This window comes from Dermacentor variabilis, chromosome 7, assembly GCF_050947875.1.
Source record: "Dermacentor variabilis isolate Ectoservices chromosome 7, ASM5094787v1, whole genome shotgun sequence".
Taxonomy (NCBI): Eukaryota; Metazoa; Arthropoda; class Arachnida; order Ixodida; family Ixodidae; genus Dermacentor; species Dermacentor variabilis.
Genome location: NC_134574.1, coordinates 158,276,614 through 158,296,359, shown reverse-complemented (window position 1 = coordinate 158,296,359; position 19,746 = coordinate 158,276,614). Strand labels below are relative to the sequence as shown.

At 46.1% G+C, this 19,746-nt stretch overlaps 1 protein-coding gene across 1 annotated transcript; it reads left to right on the top strand.

Moving 5' to 3' along the window:
- The first annotated feature begins 7,458 nt into the window (after nt 1–7,458).
- LOC142587237 (uncharacterized) lies at nt 7,459–18,562 on the top strand. Its single transcript, XM_075698108.1, has 6 exons — nt 7,459–7,507; nt 8,089–8,134; nt 11,681–11,790; nt 14,289–14,384; nt 15,419–15,616; nt 18,124–18,562. Exons 1-6 carry the CDS (start codon nt 7,483–7,485, stop codon nt 18,336–18,338), a joined length of 690 nt encoding a protein of 229 aa, XP_075554223.1. The 5' UTR covers nt 7,459–7,482; the 3' UTR covers nt 18,339–18,562.
- Nucleotides 18,563–19,746: the final 1,184 nt, after the last annotated feature.

Below are 19,746 nucleotides of genomic sequence, written 5' to 3'. Positions count from 1 at the left end.
CTAGTTCGTTAATTTGTCTGCGCCTGTAAGTTAACGAGACAAATATGACATAACGATGGAAGCACCCATATTAAACGACTCATCATTGTTGCTGTCGTCAGTCGCAGCAGAATCCGGCTCCAGTTTCGATGCAGGAGTGTTCCGCATGGCTCACGACTGAAACCTTGCTTTCGGGCTAACATCTCCGCTCGCAACGCGTCTCTTCACCACAAGTTAAATAACGCGACGTATCGAAGCTCAACAAACTGATTTTAGCACAAAATAAGCAATCAGCTGAAGTGTACGAACGAATGAATCCATGCCTGCCGTACACGCGAACACACCGGTAAAAGATTTAAGTCCAGGCCAGAGTTGAAGGAAAAACCAGTCACAAAAGACAAAGGACAAAAAGAGAGGTTTACACCACAACGTGGTGTGAACCTCTCTTGTACTTTGTGTTTGTGCCCGAATTTCAACCCTTCTGCCAGGCGAGAGGTCACGTGAGAGGCCGATAATAATAAAGGCTATATTAAGTTTATAATGGCAAAAAACAAAACAAAACAAAGTTACTAATAAAGAGTACAATATCTAATTAGCAATGGTAGTTTTGTACTCTTCTTTCTGTAAAATAAAATTTTCTATGAATGAGGAAGAACGTTTGTAAGACAAAATTGTGCTTATTACGGCGCCTCTAGCGGGAAAACTTGCGCAGGCATCCTTCAAGTGCATTTGCTATGCGTATTCATTAGCAGCAGCGCGCGGTCAATCCTTTCGCCCTCTGTGGCCATTTGTTGATCTTGAGAGTGTGCTACCGGCGGACACTCCACCCTACGTCTATGGAGCCGAACTTCCACACGCACTGCTAGCGTAACCCCTCTCCACAGACACCATGTATGCTCTAATGATTTGGGAAATTCTTGTCCTAATATATAACCAAGATTGTAGGTTGGCCTTAAGTAAATAGTAATTAAATATTTCACCCTTTCTTTGTACCCTTTAAGCAAACATCGCAAATAAAGACAATCTCGCTCACAAGATGAAGCATTGTGACAGCAAATTAGCGCACAGCTATACGAAGTAAGTGTAGTAGTTTATCCGCTGTATGAACTTGGAAACTAATTGAATTAACAAGCATATGGCGTCAGCGCGCACGGGCAAACATGAACACATCATAATGAGCTCGTACATTCGCTGTCAAAACGCCGGTGTCAGCAAACGCGGCAGCAGCAGCAGCGACCGAAGTGACCTTCGTGCGGTCGATCATCTCAACGCAAGAGCGGCGAGCACACAGCGCGCCGTCTGCTGATGATTTTCAAGATGCGGAGTGCGCCACCTTGCGCGGCCATACGAAGTACACATTTGTGTACTTGCCGCCCCCCTTCCCTCCTTCTTGCGCTGTCTCCCCGCTTGCCTCCATTTGTAGCACGCAAGACTGAGCCGCGATCATCAGTTCCCCTTGCGCCCGGTCGGGAAATGAGCGGTTGCTGCCGGAGCACGACGCCGCACCTCTCCCCCAACCTCCCATATCCCCACGGCCTTTCGCGCGACGGAAAACGGCGCGTTTGCTCCGCGCCTTCTTCGTTCGCGCGCGCCAGATTCAGCCGCGATCGTCGGGTTCACTGGCCTACTTTCACTCGCACATACAGCACACGACGCGCGGCGACGGTGTTATCGTCCTTGGATTTTATACGGAACATCACGGCGACGGCGACGGCAAAAGTGTGCTTGGAGTGTCCACAGAATTGCTATCGCAATAAAAAGAATACATCAATATCGGAAGTCATGACGTTGAAAATCTATGGAAAGACGACGCCAATTCCAGGACGGGATCGATTTGGGCAAAAATAATGGCAGTTTAGGCCCGAAGGGCGAAACACTTACTGCGATAACAAGGTTTAGCGCTGCTCTTGAACTTCTCGGGCGTTGTTCTAGCTACACACGGGTCCGACTGATGCGGACGTGATACACGCGGGTGCGCCAAAATTTCTGGCTCCCTAAAAAGTCTTACCACGCCGTGTACAGCCTGTAATGAAGTCTCCTGGGCTCTACCACGCTGCTTGTAAAAGCCACGCCCACTAAATTACGTCTCCTTGAGGTTTGAGCTCTGATATTCTTTTGCACATTTAATATTTATTAGACTGAGAAGACTTCAGATAATTAAAAGGCATGCGCTGTTTGTGGGCTGCCATTTTCAATATGCTGTGGAATAATTTAGTCAAGAATGTATGGCCTGGTATGATCAACTTTAGTAATAGGATATTATAGCAGCATAAGTATATATATAGCGCGGTAGATAGCATACATATACCTAGATATGTGCAGAGCCTTACGGCAACGCCGACGGCGACGACGATGGCGGAAATTCACTTGGAATGTCTATATAACTGCGCAATAAAACGATGTTTCCATGCAACTATCGACTCGTATTTGCAAGCTCCTGTGCAGCACGACCACAGCCAATAGTGCCAGCTGAATGGAAGGACAAGGTGGGTCTACATCTTCGGGCGAAAGCTTCTCGTGCTGGCAGCAGCTACAGCCACATCAAAGACCTGCAGTTGCAGCTATGTCGTCATTTGCAGCCAAGATAGGAAAGAAAAATTTGTCAATCACATAAGTGTCCTTACGTGATTTGAATGCGAAACCATTAGGACTTCTGTAATCAGTTTGTGACACCCATAATACATGACCGCATACATTGTCACGCGTCCTTCGGAACTCTACATTATTCCACCTTGAGTCACCTTACGCAAGCTTGTTCAAACTTTCATGCACATTACATCACCCTAATTCACGTTAACTTTAATTCAACTTAATTAAGGTTAGTTCTCATTATTACTCATAATTAATTTTAAGGGGCCCCTCACCAGGTCTGGCCATTTTGAGCTGTCAAGCGCAGAGCATATAATGCGGGATAATGATCATGTCTGCAAGGTATTACATCACTACGCGCCGCGGAAAGATTTGAAATTTCAAAACGAACACCGCTTTCCCTTTCCCTCGCAGCCACCGCGCTCCAAGCCGGACGACGACGTACACGTGCTAGTGCACCTACGTACACGCATTCGCGCTGTGACGTCGCTCGCGGTGACACGTGACATTGAGAATATTTTACTATGTTCTGCATTACTATTCACGGCATACAAAAGGCTCATGACGTGACACTTATTTTTGGTACCACTCGTTGCGGAGAACAACGCTGGCCTTTCTGCCTCGTGGGGCACCATGTAATGCTTTCGCATTAAAAATAAGAAAGGCTACGCAGATCTCACGATTTGTGGCAATCAGTGCAGTACACGAAGCTTTCGCGAGCCAGCAAAGGCGAACTTAGCGCATTATACTACAAGCGAGATGCGCCGCAGATTTCAGTGATGAACGCGTTCCTTTAGCCATCACGATGGACATCTGATTGCGCAGCAAACGGCAGTTTTATTCAACATAAAAACGGTGTTACATGACACGACGTGCTACATATAGCCTGTAGAAACATGCCACAAGCGCCTCAGTACAATAATGAGAGACACGCAGGTTAATGTCGGCGACGAACGCGTTCTATAATTTCCTTCATCATCAGTTCGAGGACGCGTGCGCTGCAGCTTTGGTAAGTGAATTCCTAAACATCAATTCCGTGGCCTTACGTGCCAAATCCGCGATGTGATTTATGAGGCATGCCTTAGTGGGAGACCCCGGATTAATTTCGACAACCTGGGGTTCTCTAACCTGCACGCAATGCGCGATACACGGACCATTCTTTCTTTTTTTCTTTTTCATTTCGTCCTTAATGGAGATGCGGCCGCCAAAGCCAGGATTTGAGCCCGCGCGTTAGGGCTTATAGCACCGCAACGCCATAGCCACTACAAAACCACGGAGGGTAGTAAATTGTTGCCATGCGAGGTGGTTAAATACACACAGGGTGTTTCGGCGAATTAACACTTTCAAGAACTTTTAAAAAGCTGCCTCTGGCAGATAGCACAATTCCAATCCATGAGCTGGTCTGCTCAAAAAGGCGGACATCACAATTACTCGAAATATTTAAATGCATAATCGACTAATTGCCAAGAATCCACCAATTAAGTCTTTAACTAACTACCTCACGGCACACGTTGCAATTCACGAATTCTAGCGGGTATGAAGACAGCAAGGCATATCCACTTGAAAATGATTGTGTGCATGACGCCATTTACGAGCTGCGCGCCGTCAGACTTGCGGTAAGAAATGCACTGTTGCTCCACTTACTTTCTTGACAAAACGTCGTCTTATGCATTGACGCACAAAAGTAATTGGAACGCCAATACATTTCTCTGCAAATTTCGGGAATTAATATGTCGAAACTGGTGTCACGGTGAGAATTCGTTCCAAGTGGATCGACCTTGCGAACTCCCCGGCTAGAATTTGTAATTCGCAATATGTGCCATAAGGTTATTACTTAAAAACTTAATTAGTGAATTTTTGTTCATTAGTTTATTATGCATTTCATTTTTTTTTTTAGCAGGCACTGTCCGTCTTTAGTAATGTCCGCCTTTTATTTGAAACACCTGGCGTTTCAACTAAAGTATACCCTGCACTGATTGAAGACGTTTTTCTGTTAAATGTAAGGGGAACATCAATTAATTTTGCTGCAAGTTTGACGGCGCTATATTAGAACAAGTGGATTATACTCGGTCACAAACTAATGATTGCAAACAAGCTCCACGCACAAATACGCAGTGCACTTTTCCTTCAGGTCTCTGAAAGAGTGCCGAGCCGATGATGATAACCTTAAAGTCAAAGTATTTTATTTACGCACGTACCTTTGGCCCATAGTCTTTGACACATGCCCGCTCACGAGAACTGACCAGGAGTTAAGCAGATTTTAAATATGTGCTAATGAATAAACTTAAAAATCCATAATTTTGAAGAGTAAATCAAAGCAAGTTAAAATTAAAGAGCCGAGCCAGCTGGAGTCGGCTCTTCAGCGACCGGCGTCGATGGTTGTTCTTCATTGTTCCGTGGCACCTAATTAAGCGCGATGATCCCAATAACCTTATCGAACCAACTAGCCTGTACGCTGCAGTTAGTAGCGAACAATGTTTCTTTCTTTTTTTCTTTTGGAGAGTCTTTCACATTCAGAAAAGTATAGACTGCTTTGAAATGTAGGACAAAGAAGGCATATATGGCGTAATAAACGTAGCTACACGAGCGTATGAAGCCGCAAACACGAAGATCAGACAAATGCACGTGCGTTCGCATAGTGCCCTCAGGTAATTTTTAGATCTTGGCGACCTTCAGTTAAGATAGCAGAACAGCGCAGACTAGACGTGAAGTTGACGTACTAGTCATTGCACGTTTGCCAGCATTTCACACCGCTTGCCAAAGAAAAGCTCTAAGATATCTATGAAAACAATGAAGGGATAAAAATGTTCACCGGCTTTCCTGTCCGCGGCTCGGCCAATATTTTGAATAAGCTCGATTATTTGGGCTTATTCGCGGTTCCGCCGCAGGCGCCGTAAAGCCAGTGTAAAATGGCAACCGACATTTCGTGCGCCGAACGATATTTTACGAAAAAGTTTTTACTCGACCTGCGCAAGCGGCGTCGTGAACATCGTTTCCACGAACGCAATTTCGGAAATTTGCGGTTCCATCGAAAGTTTAATCATGACCACAGTTTGACTGCTAAGGTTGACTAAATGCGGAACTATACATCATTGGCGTGCGTACTGCGGCGGCGAGAGCCTTATTTTGTATGGTGTGGCCGGGCAGGCAGCTGCGTAGCCAGCGTGCACGCTTGAGTGACGATTTCGGTTGCCATGGGATATCCGTGACCGAGAAAGTCTCGAGAAAGCAAGCAGGTCATTTGTCGGCGTGCCGCACTATCGTCCCTGCAACCGTACGTGGCCCGCGTGCGAAATAGATTTACGTCACACGTACGCAGGGGTTCGCCCAATAATCGAAGCAGATGTACCAATAGGGCGCAAAATCGAGTGCTAAATTGTATAACGAAACTAATGAGCTACACGTTCTGCAGACTGTACGACCCTGTTCATTCAGCGCGGCTTTTCTTGCCGACTGTCCCATGAAATGGGCGCCAGTTCAAATCATCTTTAGCTGGTCCGCATGTTAATTAATTAATTAATTAATTAAAAGTACCCACAGGGCTTACATGAAGCATTGCAGAGGGGAGGGGCTAATAGATGCAGATAACTTATAAAGAAGAAAACAGAATAATCGGATAACAATGCATCGTCCAATGTGAAAATAAGGCAAGTTAGAGCGACACAGTAAGCATATCATAAAAATGCAGACACAGTATAGTACAAACGGGTTGTGCAGACGAAATATAAATTTGTGGTAAACATAATGAAAGTTAGAGTGAGAAGATAAGCACATATTGATAGAAGATAAATCATAATACGAAGTAGAGTGTTTGTAGATTAGGTATGTAGTACAATGGCCATAATTTATAAACACTGCTGGTCAGAAGAAAACAGAGCTATATACGCAAACGCGTAACACTTTTATAAAACATTCGTTAATGCATTGCATAGCACAAAACGGTTTTCATTTTCTTGTGGCCTAGTATGCAAATATCCCACCAAACACACCTACACGGCGAGAACGCCGACGCAGAAACGAATTGCTCTGGCTTGGATTGCAGGGCTAAGCGCTAGCCAACGCATGCCTGTGGATGTGTGGTTGCCACTGAACACGCACATCCTGCTAAATCTGCTAACTACATTCGAATTTAGTATTTTAGCGCACGTTGGCGCAAGATGGCGCAGCACTTTCGTTCCTGCCCTTTGATGACGGGCAAGTGGGCCCACGTGCACTGCATGCAAACAGAGCTGCACGCACTTATTTGACGCATCTGGCTACATTTCTTGTACGTATGCCTCGCGACAAGTCCACCGAATAAATAAAAACAAAATAAGAAAGGAATAGGTGCATCCGTGGGACCAGGGGCAACACGAAAAAATGACATTACATTTTTTTTTTCTTGCGCCACCCTCGTAACTAACCCTATTGCTGCGAAGAATGAGACGCACTCCTTAAATATTTCGGCAATTATCGTTGTTGTTGCCTGTTTTGGTCATTCTTTCCATTAATGCACCTTTGTTGTGCTTCAGCCGTAGGAACGCTTGTATGACCATGTACTTTTATCCGTAACATAAAAAGACTATAATGTTCACTTATCGAAAATTCCCTCTTGCTTTGCTCTCGAGTTTCGTTTTCGTTTTTCCATACTACGCTCGAAAATTCGCCTCTTGTTAATATTCTTGTCTCCTGTGTGCTCAATATCTTTAAAAAATCTAAGTAGCAACTATGTGCACTCATCCTTTTTTTGTATTTGTTCTAATCTGACTATAATGCGTTGTTCAATAAAATTTTTTCTAAAAATATGCTTTTTGTAGAATTGCCCAGAGAGAGTAACCGTCATTGATGTTGATTGCCTACCTCATAGCAGTTACCCACGAGAGGAACCACGTGGAGACAAGGACAAAGTAAAAAGGACGAAGAAGTGAAGACGCCATGGCCACCAAGACACACCTGTCCAGTGAGTTACCTTAAAGCTGTTCCTAAAAATTATGCACAGGTATAATCGTAACGGGCCACCCATAGGAGAAAATTCTGTCTCTTCTTGACATCGTGTCACTTGTGAATGTTGCCCAAATTATGCCACTCTCAAGCAGTCGGTGCGTCCTCATTGAAGAGCTTTCACTTGGTTCAAAGTTGTTTCGTCCTTTCAACCCCGATATTTGAACTGCTTATGAGTTAGCCTAATGTCACTTTCAAACGCAGCCTAATACGTCCGTCATATGCATACTATGTAACACTCTCCATCTAAAGAACGAGAAGAGTCAGGAGTTACATGGGAGTGAAATTTTTATGAGCAACACGACGCCAGCAGAAAGCGGGAATGCATAAAAATACGCTGACCATTGAGGAGATGTTACGCAGAAGTTTCTTGAATACAGACCCCGTTTGTTGTTGACTACGTTCCGATAAATTTGCTTGAACATCTCATTTGCTCGTGTTACTCTTTGCACGAAACAAATACTGTTTGTGCATTTAGTAGCGTTTTCTTCTCTAACACTGGGATGCTTGCGGGCGCCATATTTTTATCATTTTTGGCAGTTTTTCACGAGTCGACCAACGAACGTCTGGGTCACCGTGAGCCTGAGTAAGTGGTTCTTCATTTCGCGCACGGACGCACGCACGCACGCGCACGCACACACACACACACACACGCACACACGCACACACGCACACACGCACACACGCACACACGCACACGTACACACGCACACACGCACACACACACACATGCACACACACACACACACACACTAGTCATTCGCGTTTGTGGGTGTGCCTCCAATGACAGTGAAGTGTATAACATTGAAGTTAATGAAATGCTGTCAAACCATCAAAAATGTTATGTGTACCATCAATATACTGGAAAGCTTTACTCAAATCATGTTTGACTGATTATTAGCTGCTCTAATTGCAAGGTATGCGCGGTTAATATAGTGAATTTCTATTTCAACCACAAATAAGCTACAACGATCCCTGCACTCTGTCGATATTGCGTCCTGCGTGAGATTCTCCAATATAATTTCCACAGTGGCGTAATTCCCAGTAAACATGTTTACACCGATCAGGAATTTAAGTTAGTGTTCTTTGTTTTAAATCTACGTCAATTTTCTTCACGTTTAAACACCCTATATTTCGTATATATTTCTATGTACCATATTTAGGTCTCCTCACCAACGCAACGCTACAGCCGCTAAGAGTGACACGTCGGTGAAAGCATCGGGCTAGCGCTCAGAATAAACCACTTCCGAAGGTATACCGTCACGGCACCGCGACCGCGCCTTCGTTTGGTCGCCATGCCTGACGCCTAGATTGCACCTGTCACGTCCTGACAGCACGGCAACGCGACATTTCGATTTCCCCTATCTCCTGAAATAACGAACCAATTAAAAAAATCATTTCGGTATAGCGCACTCTAGACGCCGTCCTACAACATTCAGTGTATAACCGAAATTTACGATGGAGCCTGGTCATTTATTGCCCTTTGTGAAAGGATAAGGAAGACGTCACGGCAGAAAAATGACACAGTGTCATGAAAAAATGTCGAGCATCATTGCGTGAGAGGCAATTTCTGCGCCTTATACGGACGAGTTCCCTGAGACCCGGACGTCGCCACCACATAAGTATGGTGTCTTCGTGAGAATAGGCGGAGTCCATACATGACGTCGGGAAGCGTCACCAATGGCTTCTCGGCCGTTTCCTGCTACCGGTTACGCACGTATCTTTCGTTGCCTCGGTGTGCAAATTCCGTAGACTGCTTTTGAAGTTCACTCACCCGCCAGTCACACATGTGACGCTGAAGATTTTGTGCAGCGGAACACTCTGCTTCCAGGTATACGTCCACACTGGCGGGAAAATCGCGCGCGGAAAGCGCCTTGCGGCTACACGCGCCAGCATGGCCACGCTCACGGGCGTCTTGAACACCGCCGCGTGCAAGCAAGTGATATATGCGCTCTCGGCTGAAATCGTCGCGGCTTTGTTTAAGCGATGGTGAGCGAGAGTAATAGTTCGTTGCCGCGTTTGCCCACGTGTAAGAAATAACGCTCCTGATTGGCCTACCCGATCTGCGGCGAGCGGTATGCTGCACGCAATAATTTCGAGACCCATTCGTTCGGCACGAGAGGAAAATATTGCCGCTCGCCTGTACTCGCGGCACACTTTCCGCCACCTGCGGCTTGCCGCGAGCGTTATTCGCGCTAGTGTGAACGTGCCTTTAGAGAGCCATTCGTGATCGCGAACAAGACGTTCCGATTTTATAACGGCAAGCGGTGACGACCGTGGTACGCCAAAATCATTGCCTCAGAGATGCACGAGCCTTCCCAAACGAAACATTTTAACACCCTTACTGGTGCATAAAACGTGCTTGGTTTGTGAGTCATTGACGGGGACAGATGATTATTTCCTTCTTGGCGGCTTTTCGTGATGAGCAAACAAGATGATTGCGGTGAGAGATCCCACGGAAAGTGCATGAAGTGAATCATCTGTCGCCGTGAAACTATCGTATCGGGTATTTCGATGCACACCAGGCGCTCTAAATTTAATACACATTCTTTAAATACTGTTTCTGTTCTCCCATATGTGCTTTGAGCTCGCCGTCGTGTACAACAAAATATTATAGCCCTAAAGGCACCAGCGTTAATCATCGGTCAAACCGGCAGCCGTAAAAATGTTTTAATTTAATTAATATTTGGGGTTTTACGTGCCAAAACCACTTTCTGATTATGAGGCACGCCGTAGTGGAGGACTCCGGAAATTTCGACCACCTGGGGTTCTTTAACGTGCACCTAAATCTAAGCACACGGGTGTTTTCGCATTTCGCCCCCATCGAAATGGGGCCGCCGTGGCCGGGATTCGATCCCGCGACCTCGTGCTCAGCAGCCCAACACCATAGCCACTGAGCAACCACGGCGGGTGTAAAAATGTTTTGCAGTTCACGCGTTGTCTCGAACAATAGCCACCACTGTTTTGAAATTCAAATGCAAAACCGTCGCACTCGCAACGCTACGACTGAGCGGTGCGGAGTTCGAAAACGATTGTTATAAAATCAAAACTCCAGCACGTGGCTTCCTGCGGCGTTGTGTCATCATGGGCAAGCAAAGGCGCAGCTCACAGCCGTTTCTACATTTTATTTTTCTGTTTTGTTTTTTTTCTATCACACAAGTTGTTACTGAAGCTATATTACGCTTCGAATTAGTTCTTGTAGCCTTTATTAGTAGTTCTATAGAAACACAACTGAATATAATAATTGACTCACCGCCACCGCCCTGTGAAAGTGGATGTCCAGCGAAACTGGAAAACCGCCACTGGAACTGCTGAGGGGGGTACGCAATGTTTTATTCTTTTAAAATAATGGCGGTAATGGTAATTTTGACAGCACGCCGTCGCTTGTCGTATAGCCGTTTCTTTTTCCCTTTGCGACTTCTCGTATTCACACTGCTCTATGCGTTGCCTACCCATAGCAGCGCTGCAACAACAAGTAAATCAGCTGCTAGGCTGGTCTTTTTGTATCGAAAGGCCTGTGACGTCACTACACGGCAGCTTACGAAACAGTAATATTTACCGCGGAACGTATGCGGGATGCTTCGCATTGTTATCAGGCGCGCCTTATCGTCCGCCTTGTATGGTTAAGATGCTTGTTTTGAGCTGGTTCTTTATTGAAATGAATACTGTTCTGTATGTTGTACGCGTGATTTCAAAGAATATATGCACTTTTCGCTTCGCTTTGCTGAGTGCTTGACGCCTGCTCCACCTCCGCCACTGGTCGGCCCGGTATTGCACAACGTCCGGGACCGGCCGACACTTTTGTCCACGGACATCGACACGAGAAATGCCGACCAACGAGAGGCTAACGGCTTCGCTGTAATATAGTGAATTTCTTTGGATAGTTCTCTCTACAGTTCGACGAGTTCGAATTGCATGAGCGATCGGGAAGATCCTTGGGGCTGTTTGGACACTATTTAGAAGGCATCAAACAATCCATTATATTGCGCGCAATAAACAGTGTTTTTTTATCTTCAAACAGGGAACTCCACATTTACATTTATCCTGCGGTGCAGACAGAATAAGATTTGGAAGACGTACAGAGATATCAGGTAGGCACCTGATGCGTTTTTTTTATCTTGTTGACTTTTAGGATGTACGAATCATACATGCACACCATCATCTGCGGCATCATGACGGTCTTCAGCGTCGTCTGCGTCATCATCATCGTCTACATAGCCGCGAGCCACCCGAAGCACCAGTGTGAGCAGCGTGAACTGTTGATATAAATTAAATTACGGGGCTTACGTGCCAAAGCCGCGATATCATTATAAGGCACGCCGCAGAGGGAGGGATTAATTTTGACCAGCTGGGGTTCTTTAAGCTGCACATAAATCTAAGTACACGGGGTGGTTTTTGAATTTTGCGCCCCCATAGAAACGCAGCAGCCGTGGCCGGGATTTGATCCCGCGACCTCGCGCTTAGCAGCGCAACACCAAACGCACTAAGCAACCACGGCGCGTTAACTGTTGACATAAACTGTATAGTGATTCCGAAGGCGACATTTCCGAAAGTGTCCCCCCCCATATCTGTTACCGTTCCCTCGTGGAAGGCGATGTTGAAAGCTCATCAGAGTAGTATCTTCCCCTGTGTTATCTATTTCTCTTTTCATGAACACGTGTGCTATAATTATGTTCCCGGTGGAGAACTTCAACCTTCCATTTGCGCCGTGTCCATCTCTTGCAATGCCACATGATGTATTATTTATGTGCCCGTCACATTGGCGTGCCAAATAATAACCACAATCAATCAATCAATCAATCAATCAATCAATCAATCAATCAATCAATCAATCAATCAATCAATCAATCAATCAATCAATCAATCAATCAAGCAATCAATCAATCAATCAATCAATCAATCATCAAGACTAATTTTGTACAGATACGCAAATACCCAAGGAAGTGGAACGGCAGCGTGGTGAATTGCCAGGGTAAACTGAATAGTAAAAGCACCGCACGCGTTATGTGGAAGATGTGGGTATGGCTCCCGCCTACGGCAATTTATCTTTTTCGCCAGTTTTCATTTCGTTTTAATTTGTTATTTATGCGCTTCACTTAAACGTAACAAATCATTTTCCCAATACATTATGTGGCTTCATTCGCTGCTTGTTTACATGATGGCGACTCGCAGAAAACCGAGCCTCCCTGATCCCCATATTCTGACCTGGAAGATTTCATCTCAGATACCGATTATCTCTGAGACGGCTCTCACAGATTGCTAAAAAGAAATGAATATTCGCGACAAAAATCAACATATTTGCCTTATCTTCGTAGCAGCGACAGTCATTTAACCTTGCGTGGCGGCGAAGAAGGCAACGACTAACAAAAAATAATAGTTAACTTGTTAAGTGATATAGTTAAAGGGAATCCCTGTATTACAGAATTGAAGGCAGCCACCACTCAAAACATACCGTTTCGTAAAATACTCTGCCTTCGCCTTATTGCACCAATTTGTATAAATACGGACTCAAACTTTGCCACGAAAGGCATTGCTCGTACGGTTAATCCATTTTTTCTTTACTGCATTTTTCCGCCGTGCGGAAGACCGACCGTTTATAGTAGCCCAGTGGCTATGGCATGCGCTGTTGAGCTGGAGGTCACGGGTTCAATGCCATCCCTGCAGCGGCTGCATTCTGGTGGCAGCTGAATGCAAAAACGTTCGTGTACCGTACACTGGGCGAACGTTGAAGGACTCAAGGACTCCAGGTGGTCAAAATTTATCCCGAGTCCCCTCCATAACGACATACCTCGTACTCAGATCGGGGTTTCCACACTTAATATCCCATAATACTTTCTTTTAACAACGGCGGAATCGTCGTAACAGAAACGGTGATACGGTACTGCCATGTTGTTGTGACTTTGTGAATAATCATAGATTGTCAAAAAATGTGAGTTAGGAGGTTGAATTTGTATTTGACGAATGTGTTCCCAGAAAGATAAGCAGCGCTCGAAATCACAACAACAGTGGCGAGCACAATGTTGGTAGTCGAATCGGAACTCACGGTCTGTCCGCTTTTTCCCACAAGCATCACCATACGTATATAGTAAAGTGATTGATGGTGCTCTTCTGCATTCGGTAATGTGGAATAGCATTCGCACTGCGCGTCTAATCTGATTAATTAAGTCTACTTTGATGTAGAATCGGCGAGAACATTCAAGTGATTTCTCATAGAGGGTAGGCCCTTCTTACGCCAACCAAGAACTCGATAACTGCGATAACCCAGAGAGAAATGCTCACTGGAAACAACTGAAAAAATGTACGCGTGACGATACAATTTTCTGGAACGACAACCGAGCTTACAGCGAGCGGACATTGTCTTAAGTTAGGTATTTACTACACTGCTGCCAGGTTGGCACATTCCGTCCCGTTATTCACATATGCTTTCATACGCCGTATTTCAAGAGAAGGAAGCGACCAGACCAAATTCCTCTGTTTATTTATCGTGATTGAGAGCCGCTTAAAATCCATCTCGGAAGCTTCGTGTATAAGGCGTGTAAAGACGTATAAAGCCAGCTCGAGACGTATAATGGCGTACAAGACGTATAAAGACGTATAAAGCCCGCTAGAGCTGAGGAAGGCGACAAGTGGATCGAAACGCTGCCTTCTCGAATCTCACATGCAATTCGCATGACGTCATGATCTTTCACTTACATTAACTGCGTTCACATTTACGCTCGCATGAACGCCATAACGTGCAGCACTGCTGCTGAAGAAGCGAGAAGTTACAGGGAACGTCACCGATGGACCCCCAGAGATGGCTGCACGCCAGGCCTTGCAGTCACGTCGTCATCCCGGTACGCTATACGTAGAAGTAAAAGTTTCTTTCATGTGCAACACAGAACATGAGGAGTGAGAGAAAAAGCTGCTTTTAGGCAGCTTGACGAAGCTTTCACCCCCCTGTGAATGCTTACGACTAGCAAATATTACGCTTACCATCATTGCCACACCGTTCTCAGCCATCTATACACTCACAAGGCTCTAAATTTATATTATGTTTGCCCTAAATGACTGACTCTATTCCTGCTGTCAAAAAGAGGCTTCACAGCCGCTGCCCTCGCCATGAGCGGCGCTGGATAACACTGCCAGGGACACATCTTGTGCACATGCGCAAATATTCAAAACAGTGGACGGGAGAATAGCCGTCACCATAGCTCAATTGGTAAAGTGTTGGGTACGTAATGCGGAGGATATCGGTTAGGCTTCCACCAGCGGCGAGCTGTTCTTTATGCACTGTCACTTGCCCGTTAACTTGTCATTTCTACATTCCAATTAAAATCGCAGATAACCTCCCCTGTGCTCTCCTTTGCTACATTGTCTCTTGGCGTCATGCGGTTGACTACATTGACTGCTGGCTATATTCCTAATATTACAAGAAATAGCACGAGGTTTCCTAGTATATAGAACATTCTTAGAGTGGTGCTCGCTGGCTCTCTTAAGTATTAAGCCGAAAGCTCCACGGATCAGCCAAGTTAACTTCAGTATCAAACACCCAGCGTTAGAAGGATTCAACTTCGCAGCCCTTTGGCAAATTCAGTTCTGCTTCTGCACCTGCAACGGCTATTCGTGATTGCCTCTTCCCATCCCCTTCCCATCGCAGCTTGCAGCCAGCCCATGTACTTCCGCTGCCTCAACAGCTTGAACTACGATTGTGGCGAGTGGATGTTAAGTATTAAGCAGAACGCTCCACGGATCGCCTAAGTCGACTTCAGTATCAAATGCCCCGGGTTAGAAGGATTCAACTTCCCAGTCCTTTGGCAAATTCAGTTCTGCTTCTGCACCTGCAACGGCTATTCGTGATTGCCTCTCCCCCCCTCATCCGCCCTCGCAGCTTGCAGTCAGCCCATGTACTTCCGCTGCCTCAACGGCTCGGACTACGATCGTGGCGAGTGGATCTTCGTCCAGCGGGAAAGAGACTCGCCTCAGCCGGGCCAGGGCTCGTGTCGGCGCTGGCAGCCAGAGAAGGTCTGCGCCCGGGACTCGCCGGCACACTTCCGCAAGCGCCGGGACTGCGTACAGACCTGCGAGTGTACGCGAACGAAGGCAAAGTGCCAGCGTGATTTCGCGATGCAACTGTCTATGCAACTCAAGCGATGACAGAAGGCTGGGCTCGAATGGGGGCAGTTGGCTCATATTCGTGGCACATAAGATGCACTCGAGGCCCGCTTAATGCAATATTTCATTTCGCTCCATTATATTCCTATTTTATCAACCACCGTTCAAGCCGATCGATAGCGATGATAACGGGAGCGGAGCACCTCCAGGGCGCCCTGCGCAACGCGCAAAAAGAAACAACAGTGATATAGAATCGTTACATTACCCGAACCCAAAACTTGGGGAAAACCGAAACAGCGCGTATGTTTACTAAAGCTTGTTTATTTAGAATCGTGGAATTGATAGACAGGTGATAGGTGATGGCAGGCACAAAAGCCGAAATTAAAGAAATGTAAAAAAAAAAATGTGGGCGCGAGGTGCATAACTGTATCAAGCACCAGTAAGATATGACATTTCGCAATACAATAACGCTATCGATTGACAGCTTACACACAGACCAGGATTGTTTTCCCAAGAAGGTATCAGCAGTTTCTTCCATATTCTCATGTCTTTATTTGTGCGAAGAAATGAACCCTGCTGAAACGTCGAAACGCAGTCACATTTCGAGCGAAGTGCTGAACAATGCAAAACAGGCGTGCCCTTTAAAGAATTGCAATGTTTGCTCATTCATACACCACGGCAGGGCCCCGTCTGCCCAATGTAAATAACCTCGTTCTTAATTAATTATGGGGTTTTACGTGCCAAAACCACTATCTGATTATGAGGCACACCGTAGAGGAGGACTCCGGAAATTTCGACCGCCTAGGCTTCTTTAACGTGCACCTAAATGTAAGTACACGGGTGTTTTCGCCCCCATCGAAATGCGGCCGCCGTGGCCGGGATTCGATCCCGCGACCTCGTGCTCAGCAGCCTAACACCATAGCCACTGAGCAACCGCGGCGGGTAAATAACCTTGTTCTATGAGATAAGAAAGATGTACAGCACATTGCACCTACAAATGACATAATTCTTGCTTTGCTTTAGAAGGCTTCACGTTAGAGGCCGATGTTAACCTATAGCGTCAAGGGCTGATGTCGGCAGTGGACCGCGACTTGACGAGACAAAAAAAGTAACACTATAACTCTATTTAAATTGGCAATATATATTTTCAGAATTCTTTGTTCGTTTGGTGCGGAAATGTTGAGTTTAATACCGGAGAAATAGCCATGAAATGCTCTGTTCTAAATTTCTCGCGGGAATGTTAGCTCCGCTGTGTCCTTGTCATGTCACGGATTTGAAAGCATTTTTTCCGTCGTCCTCAAGAATACACCGCAGCGACACTGAGTTTCTCAAACAACGCCCCTTCGTTGGAATAATTGACGAGCGGTAGGATATATTTTAAGCTTTGCGTGATACGCTCCCGTGATTCGTGATAAGTTAGGCACACTACGAATGCGCATCTGCCGCTGCAGGCTGCCATAATTGCGTAACAATAAGGCTGCGCACGAACTAGCCCGAACCAATAAGGAGCGCACAGCTTCGATCCGAATTCGCTGTTGCTACTTGCACTATACTTAGTGACAGCACAAAAACAGTGCTAAAGTGAGCAATGAATTCATCCCATCTATGCTGAGGAGTGAGAACGACAAAGTATTAGGAGTGTTTTGACGTTATATGAATATCAGCTGCTTGGTTTGACTCTGCTAGGCCCATAGAGCTAGAATGCGGTGCCACAGCATTATCGTTATGTGATGCCACTGCATGCGTTGGCTATGCGGGACACTCTAAAAATCCTCCTTTTTCACTGCGCGATTGCTTTGATTCTACGTTGTGTAGCACGACACACGATCACGGCATGATAAACCATTGATCTCTGGACATGTCTACTATACCCCTGCTCAAAGGAAAGGTAGCTCATGCGCAGAGGGTTAACCACGTCACCTATCACAATAACGTATCACGCATGAAGTATAACGTGCAATGTCTCACGCAAAGCGAGAACTATATTCTCTGTTGAAATTTGAAACACAGTGTCATCTTCATTGGATGACCGTTGAACTGCGCTTACCAACGATAAGCTCTTTCGAAATTGCCTCCCCACTGTAGACCAATTTGCAGCCTTAAGGGTGCTTTACCGTCTATAACCAACACCCTTACGGATGAAAGGATGTGAGTTACAGGCCAACTTGCGTCCTTAAGGCCACTCAATGATGTAAGTCAGTTTACAGTGCCCCATGCCTCATATACCCGAAGGAGGAAGTGTAGGAAGAAGTACAGAGAGAAGGCAGGGATGTTAACCGGTAATGCGTCCGGTTGGCTACCCTACTCTGGCGGATGGGAAAGAGGGACTAGAAAGATAAGATAGCGAAAGGGAGGGGAGGGGGAGGAAAGCCACGGTGTGCTCGCGCACGCTCGCGGAGGGCATGAGCGAGTCGAAGACGTTCACACACGCCAGTCGACCTCAAGAAAGACAAACGAGCCTAAACATGCGCATTCTTCCAGTGCGCAGGGACAAGCGCTGCCTGGCACTGGTCACGGAGCGATTCCTGCGGCCCTGCTCCAGGTCGTCGCAGGACAGCCCGCGCCGGTTCTGGTACTACGACCGCGTGCAGCGCGTCTGCGTCCGGTGGGCGCCCGCCATCTTGTGCGCCTACAACGCCTTCCGCTCGGTCGGCCAATGCAAGATTGTCTGCCTGGTGCCGCACCACGGCGACTAACGCCCTGTGGAAACGTCAAATGACATCCTGTTGTATCTATAAGGCTATAAAACATGTGGGAGAATACACGATTACTATACGTTGATTATATTACGTTGAAATCCCAGAGTAGTCGACTAGCTATACGAACACGCCGTTCGCGCTGCGGTGGAAGCGGACAGTTCAACGAAGCAAATAGAGTCTCTTCACTGTTGCTTTCCTTGGCATAGACTTTCTTTGTGTTTATGTGTCGGACATTAAACAGTATTTCAAACAACACGCAATACCTTTCTTTGCCTGGCCTAGTGTGCTTTTGTGTCACCTCGCCAGGGGCGTAGCCAGGGGGGGGGGGGGGGGGGAGGGGCTTATGGGGCTCCAGCCCATAAGCCCCTCCCCGCCCCTATATATATATATATATATTGATCCCTCGACTAATTCTATAAGGGGAGGCCGAGCTGCAAGCTGAGCCCCCCACGAACGAAATTTCTGGCTACGCCACTGCACCTCGCTTACGTGTTTTTATGCGAACTAGCTTCGACCGTGCTCGAGGACGGCACAGAATTGGCTTTCGAAGTTGCTTTAGTCCAGCGGTGGGCATACATAAGGATGTTGATGCGAATGACGATAATAATAATAATAATAATAATAATAATAATAATAATAATAATAATAATAATAATAATAATAATAATAATAATAATAATAATAATAATAATAATAATAATAATAATTAATAGAGAGCCTGTGGATTAATAGCGTCATACATTTTCTCTTATCCGTAGTGCCTATAGACTTTCCCAGAAAATTCAATGAGAAGCGGAATACGAACCCCAAAAGACGAAAAGGAAGCTTTTACCTTTGTATATACAGGCAATCCGCGCACATTAAATACGCAATAGGACAAGTCCAAATCCGACAGGACAAGTAAATGCAAATCCCTCCTGGGGCAGCTCGCCGATTTTCATGCTTCTCCCGTGGTCCTATACATCCGCTCTGCCTACGTCGACGCAAAGATCGGCCGGTCGTGCATAGCGTCACTTGTACACCATGTACAAGATCACATGAGCATGGTGTCCACCATCTTCATTTTAGTAGACATAGTGTCTACCATGTTTATTGTATTGTATTATGTTGCATATGAAGAATACGTCCAGTGTCCGAAGTGATCCGCCCCTGAGTACCTCCAACGGATGTGCGTCATCTGCTTTGGACGTGCCCTCGACTAAAGACGGTCCGCGAAAACATGCGGATGTGAAGCTAAGAACGAACCAACCTGACAATATATCAGCGGTGGCTCGTGGACAATGCGTTTCGTAAGTCGCTATTGCAGCACCTGCACAAAACTGGCCTCCATGCTTAGGCATAATTTTATTCCCACATTATCCCGTGCGGCGACCGCGGAGAAAAAAAAAATTAAGGGCAATGACGC